General features: G+C 34.7%; 1 protein-coding gene across 1 annotated transcript in view; it reads right to left on the minus strand.

Moving 5' to 3' along the window:
- Positions 1-909: 909 nt before the first annotated feature.
- The window catches only part of TBC1D19 (TBC1 domain family member 19), a 46,057-nt gene continuing 39,458 nt past the window's right edge, over positions 910-7,508 (minus strand). The window contains exons 16-21 of the mRNA XM_010710318.2: positions 7,106-7,138; positions 5,316-5,425; positions 4,103-4,194; positions 3,370-3,485; positions 2,305-2,375; positions 910-1,289 (exon numbers count right to left, since the gene is read on the minus strand). Of these exons, the coding sequence (XP_010708620.1) occupies positions 1,215-1,289; positions 2,305-2,375; positions 3,370-3,485; positions 4,103-4,194; positions 5,316-5,425; positions 7,106-7,138 (497 nt within the window). The 3' untranslated portion in view covers positions 910-1,214. The remainder of the gene's footprint in view (positions 1,290-2,304; positions 2,376-3,369; positions 3,486-4,102; positions 4,195-5,315; positions 5,426-7,105; positions 7,139-7,508) is intronic.

The raw sequence follows: 7,508 nt of genomic DNA on the forward strand, positions 1-7,508 counted from the left end.
AACAAACAGCAGATGAAAATACAGGGAGGTGTTGGTGGTACATTTCAGCAGTGGTGACAGCAGGTCACCTCTGTTGGTGCAGGTTTTTATGAGCATGGCATGCAGGTTCTTATTCATTGCTGGTGAAAATGCATAGCTAACAGTGGTGACTATGTAGAAAAACAGTGCTTTGTAGTCGAAAATTTGCTCTATCTAATCATGTTATTGTGCTCTTTATGTCTGTTATCATTTCCATGGAAATCAATAGGTCACTCTGAAAGTAACGCATCTTATGTAACTTAGATGAAGATAGAAGTCCCATGGCAAACTCAGTGGCTACACAACCCCTTATGTCCTTTTGACTTTGATCTTTTCCACAGATTAAGATATATTTAAGCAAATCACATTAGTAATTTCCACTTTGGTATTAAACAAGACAATGGAAAAAAAACTGGAAGACCTCAAAAGCGGTATACTTGCTAACAGACAACAAGCCAGCCTGACAGTGTAGTGAAAATCCGTCACACACTGATATGAGTTTGGATTCCAACCTGCAGCCTGAGCTGTTGAATCACCAAGACTGGAAAACTGGCAAAGACATAACGCTGCCCTCCTAAAAAGGGTGTGGGGTACTGTGAAAGAACTCTTGGCATCATTCTCAGGGGAATATCTTGGCTCATGCATGGACTGGCTTCAACAAGTTCAGAAGGAAGCTTTGCTCAAGACTTCTACAGGGGAACATATTTTACAACAGGGGGCCTTTGATGAGACTCTGGGAAGGAGTTTAGAAGACGCCTGAGAGAGAAATTAAAGTATCTTCATTTTCTCAATTTATGATATTAGATCTGATATACTCTAAGCTGTGAGCTCACAAAAGTTATTTAAGATTAAAAGAGAGCTTTTATAATTCTGAAATTAACATTACAACACTCAAGTGAAGAATTACATTATTTATTATATATTACATGCATTTTAGACACTGATTCATAATCATTTCTTTGCACAAGTTGTCATTCTTAATGTACAAGTAATAACCATTGTTGCAGTGAAAGTCAGCAGCATGCACTACACACACTTCTGTGTGACGTTACTGTTTTCAGTTAGAAAATTCTATTAAGATTTCTAAATGAATATTGTACATACAGTTTAATTTTGGTTTTATGCAGACATTGCATAGTTGATCATTAGCTTCTCATGAGAGGCTGGAAACGCGGTATCAGTATTGTTGAAGCAGATCAGGTAACAGTAGCAAACAAGAAGATTTGAAGAAGTGGCATAACCTTCAGGGTTGAAAGGTCAGCAAGAACAGCCTAGGAAAAAAACCCAAAAGGCTTGTTAAACTTGACATTTGAATCACATTTCTTTAAAGCAGCTAAAGAAGTCAGAAAAAGATTCAATATTGACTCATTACAACAGTTTCAGATCTGACTAGAAACCAATTACACTGGTTTACTTCAGTGTGCCAAAAACTTCTCTTGCCTTATTTTTCATCCTAACACTTCAAAGAAAAAGTATATGATTACTTATATAAAATGAAGTAACTTTATTTTAGCCTTTAGTCTTACTTGAAGTATATAGGGCATCAAGCGGTCTAACATTTCAACTTGCTTCTAAAAATAATTGGGAATTAAGAATCCTCATCCTGTGGCTTGGCTAGTACTTGTGAAGCAAGTCCAATGTAATGACTCAAAGAGTCAATGTCTTCTGAAGAAGTATGTTTAAAAAAACAAAACAAAAAAAAATCAAAACAATCACAATCTCTCAAAGTTAAACAAAAAATATGTATTAAAGATTTTTGGAAAAAAGTCTATTTTAACAAACTAGTACAGATAAGCAATAATAAACTCCATCTTAATGAGTGGGTTGTTTTTTTTTCCATTTCCTATCTGTACAATGATACTACTGGCAATGAATTTTCAGATTCAATATTAAGAAAATTAACTTCATTAAATCTTTGTAATATTAAAAAGTACAGAAGCAGCTACAGTAAAATATACTGAGAAAAAAAGCACAAATCTCCACAACAGTTTTAAAAACAATATATCCCACTAACATATTTCGAGAATAAAATAAAAAAAAAAGTGCTAATTACACAACATAAGTTTGATAACTCTGCATTTTTGTAACAAATATACTTCTACTTCCATTTACTCCAGAGAAGTATTCTGTACTGCATGTTCAAAATTTACCTAGTTTTTATCTAAGATAAGAATTTATTCAGAAACATTTGCACTATGTACCACGTGCCATGTGAGGCTTAGGTTACTGTGGCTGGCAAAGCATCAGAAACTATTTCAATCTCCTCAAAGTGAAACTTATCCTTACTTCAGCTGCAGCCAATGATGTCACCTCCATCAGGTTGACTGCTCGGAAAGCAAATACAGCAGCTGCCAGGACTGGAAGGAAAAAAAAAGCCAACAAACCAATATTTAAGTTGATGACCTATTAATTGGTGGTTAGGATTAATCTATTAATCTTGATCTAAAATATCAGTCTTCTCTCCCCAGAATAATTAGTTTGATTTTGAATAATAATATACAGTCAATGTCTGAGTTTCTTTAGCTCTTCACTAAAACTGATAGGACAACAAACATCCTTTCAGAAAAGTTTGAGTAAAAATGCTTGTGTTTAAGATGAGTCATTTTTAATTGCAAGGAACAAGGTGATTTTATTTCTAAGCCAATAGTTTGGATTTATTTAAATGACAACAATTCTAATTGTGAATACTATATAATTTGAAAAAATGTTAATTCATTTTGTAATCTCTTATATAGGTATACATATCTATATAGCTGTCTCTTACAAATGGAACTAAAACTTCTCTTTTATTCACATTCTTTGTATTTAAATTGTGATCCAACTGAAGATACATAAAACTTCCTTAGAAGCCTCTACATTGCACAAATCTTAGAACAGAGTTTCCTTTATAAAGTAGAGAACTGTCAAAGTCTCATAAAAGACAAGGTTTTAAAAAAGAATTACAGCAAATCAGGACAACTCTCAGTTGCGCTAAGTACTGAAAACGTACTTCCCATAAGATTAATGCTGTATTTTGTGAAAGGTGATGAATTCAAATCTTAATCATTGCCACATCAAATGTTGCCACTGAAGGTAGGAGAACATCTTATGCTCTGTTCAGAGCACTACTTTTGGATTGCTATCACAGAAAACAATTATAAAAAAGAAATATATTAAAAAATCACTTCATGTTTTTGTTAGAGGTGTGGTATTTATACTATTTCTAAAAGGTATTCTCTTTGACTTGCATATAATCTGCTTTCAGCATTCAAAGAACTACTAAGATTTCTTGTCACAGAACAGACTGAGCTAACAAGCATTTGCCTTACATCTACGTGGACTTACCATATTTTGTAAAAATAATTCCCTTACCAGCAAGAATTTCTAGGGAGTTGTACCCTAGGATTCTGTCCCACAGGAGCAAGAGCTGATCTGTAGCTAAATAACCAGAAAATGCTCGTACCATCCATTTAAATGAAATTCGTAGTCTGCAAACAAGCAATAAACAGTAGTAGTTAGATTTTGCTCACTCCCATGATTAGACAAATCCTCTATCACTGAAATATTCTGACCAAACAATTAAATTAGAATGATCTCAGCTTTTATTACCTCAAATGTTTCATCAGTTTCTGCTACTATTATGAATATTGATTATAACAGTAAGATTTTCACATTCCGTTGCACTTGGTGCCATGAATATACTACAGAGAATGACAACCACCTGCTCTCTCCTCTTCCTTCAATAGTTTCTGCCCTAATGAGCATATCACAATGTAAATAAAAATATTCTACTCTTCCCTTAGTTCAATCAGATCTGATGTGAATTATTGAAACTTAACCTAATAACACCTATCATTTCTCATATAAACACAAAGAGCAATTACCCTTTCTTTTTCATAGAACATACTGAAGGAAATGCACAATGTACGCATACACGTTAGACAAAGGACTCCAAATTACTTTCAAGGAAAATTGGGACATTCGTGCCTGCAGTTTTTATAATTTTTAATAATTTTTCATGGCTTTTAAATTAAAATACAAAAGGACAAGCAGCAAGTTAATGACAACCCGTAACATTTATATCAAGTTAGTAAGATATACTTACGGCTGAGCCCCAATTTCTCGAAGGTGATAAAAGAGTTGAGGCAGATGAGTTTGTAGAAGAGTCTCAAACAGCAAACACAATGACACAATGCCCTAATGAAACAAGATCATATCCTGAATACTAACACTCATGCTGTCAAATCTGAAAAAACAGTACGGGCACATAAGTATGCATGAATTTTTAATTCAAGAAATAAAACACTATTAATGATAGAATATACAGTTCAGGTAAGCAGGGCATGAGCAACTCTAATGTCTTTGGTCACTAAAGCTAAAATTTTATGTATATATTAGCAATGTTGTATGTTCTGATAACCCCTTTCAGCTCTCAGCTGTGTGCCAGGATCTACTTTGAATGCCTACTTTCCACTTTTATGATAATCATGCTAAAAAAAAAATGGAGGATGTGAGAAACAGTCTCTCTGATAACAGAAACAAACAGCAATGGGGATAGGTACAAATAAGTTTAATAAAAACACATTTTAAAATTTAAGAAATTACCATAAAAGGTAATAGATACTTGTCTAACCAGTTTCCCCACTATTAATGTCTGAAAGTACGATGGCCAGCCTCGAAACAGTATATTAAATACAAGGAAAGGATTTTCTTTTAACCAGGAAATGCTTTGAAAAATAACTATTCAGCCTTTTGTGAGGTAGAAGAGAAAAACATCTACTATGTTCCACTCTTAAAAAATAGAAGATAAGCAAAAACTTCTACCGTTGTCTTACAGTTAAAACAGCTGGCTGTGAATGTAATCACGTTATTTAAATTGTATCTCCAGTATCTAATAATGACAAAAAGCACATGCTTTCACTCAAAGATGGTTGTGTTAAAGAAAGAGACATTAACATGATTTCACTGAAAAGATATCTGTGTATCTTTGACTATCTTATAGCCCATCTATGCTAGAAAGCACTTAAGTGAGCAATTGCATGTCATCAATTAAAACAGGACAGAATATGTATTTACATAACAGCTTGAATTAAGAAGCCTATTAAGCAAAATGCATGATTTCATAAAGTGCATTATGTTCTTCAGTGAAGATTGAAATTGAGATAGAAAACAATATCCAACGTCCTTCCCAAGCTTGCCTGAAATATTTTACTACATTATAAGGATATATGTCAATCACAGAGAAAAATTATGCCAGTGTATAATATTGTTCTATAGAGAGTATTAAGTGATTGGATTTTAATTCCTAATGAACTTACAGAGGGATGAGAAGAGATAGAATGGAGTCTGAAGAAAAAACGCACATACATCTCACGGAATATCTGATACAATTTGGAAGGTTCGTGGTACAGAAAACAAAGTGGAGCAACTGAAAGGATAGAAGAATTATAATTGACACTATGCTGTAAACTGTGAAAAGAATTCAATGGTTAGAGGCAAGAAATATGGTGAAAACCATATAATATATATCAGCACAATTTACCAAACTTATGCTATAGAAACTATTCAAAGATTGTTAAAATAATCTACCATTTGAAGTACAAAGTTAAGCAAGGGAATACAATACATTCTAGCATATAGTTTTTAATATTTCAAGAATCTAAACTACTTAGAACCTGCATGTGTGAATTCATTCTCTTACATATATAAATCAGAGAAGATGGCTTACTAGAAAATAATGGTGCTTGTGTATGCAAGGTGGCAGCACTAAGGCAAGGTGAGATGTTCAAAGAAATATGTATTTACATTGGATTGAGAAAAGCAGAGGGTTTTACTAGTGTGTATGTGTAAGGATTGAAGACAGAGGTGAAAGAGTTGGCAAAGTGCTTTTGTACATAAAGGCCAGGAGGATATGAGAACAGTGCCTGACAGGTGGCACTGTACGAGAGTATGTGCGCAAACATGCAAAAGTATACGACATTTACATCAGGTCCCAGGTAGTTCCACCTAGAGCAGCTGCTTGGTCCCAGCTGCTGCACACACAGCTTGGACTCATACTATCGTGTTTCTGCTGCCTGCCTTTTTAGTCTCTCTCCTTCTCACAGCCTGTCTATTTTGTGCCCTTTCCAAGTAAAAGGGGAAAGGAGGGAGGGAAGAGGCTCCCACCCAGTTTCATAACACTGTTCGAAAGGGCAGAGTCAAATCCAAACATTTTGAAAAGCAGTTTTTCATGGAAGAAATTGAAAGCCTCCTAGTGAACGCTCAAGGAGGGGTATATAACCAAGCTGCTTCTTACTTCAGAAGATATTCCTCATTCAGGTCCAAATTCCTATTTCATACTTAAATTGCCTTTTATCTCTGATAGGTAAAGGAGTGGGATCATTAGATTTTATTAGTAGCTAAATATGGCATTTTAAGGATAGTTTGGATAGTCTTCTCTGCTTGCCCAAATACCATTGTTATATCATCCCGCACCGCACCGTCCCCCCTCAAAAACAAACAAACCAACCAACACCACCACCACCACCACCACCACCTCTGGAAACCCGTAACACATACTCTCGTAGTGTCTGAGCACCTCTCTGCAGTACATCTGCTATGTAACATGCCTTGATGCCTTGTTACATCTGAGAACTGGGGGATTTTTCTGTTGTCTTCCTGGGAAATCTTGCTGATAATCAAGCTGTCCTCTGTGCAGGGCAGCAGCAACTTATCACTTAACATCCTTTAACTCCTATTCGAAGACAAATACAGCAGCAGGCCTTTCACATAATTCATGTTTTTAAGACTGACAGATAAATTGGTCTACCTAGAAGATATGAAGCATGAGCAAAGGAGAACTCTGCAAATGAACTTTCTCCCTCTATTCATATACATTAAGATGCTACTTTTGACTTGGAGGCCAACAGCTCAGTGATTAGCTCTCAAACAGCATATGATATAAAATTGTAATGTGAGGAAGTAGAAGCAGCTTGGAAGAATCACATGCAAGAGCTTTTATATACACAAAAATAGAATATATAGAGGAATATACTTACAGAAAAGTACATACAGCCTTAAACTACGATATAATAAAAAGAAATCCCTGACTGTTAAGAATCACACTTACCATACATAGAAAAGCCATGAAATGGGATGACACCTAAAAAACAAAATTTCTTTTACTATTCTTCTTCTAAATTGTTTTTTTTATGCTATAAAGGTATTTTCCCCCCATTTCTAAATTGTATTCTGCCCACTACAGAAATAAGATATAGCTTTGTTATAGCACCCGCAGTCTTAGATCTCTAGCTTGTATCTAAGTATTAGGTAATAATACTTAGATAATAGATAAATTAGATAATTTACTTCACTACCACCAACGGTGTGCCGTAACACATGCTATAGTTCCTAGAAAACCATGTAAAGCTGTTTCCATGAAGTTACTAAGCATAAGCTCTGATGAAATCAGAACCTAATTTCAGTTAAATGACAGTCAGTAAATGTCATGCAGCGACAAGGAGGGAGCTGGA

Source organism: Meleagris gallopavo, chromosome 4 (assembly GCF_000146605.3).
Source record: "Meleagris gallopavo isolate NT-WF06-2002-E0010 breed Aviagen turkey brand Nicholas breeding stock chromosome 4, Turkey_5.1, whole genome shotgun sequence".
NCBI lineage: Eukaryota > Metazoa > Chordata > Aves > Galliformes > Phasianidae > Meleagris > Meleagris gallopavo.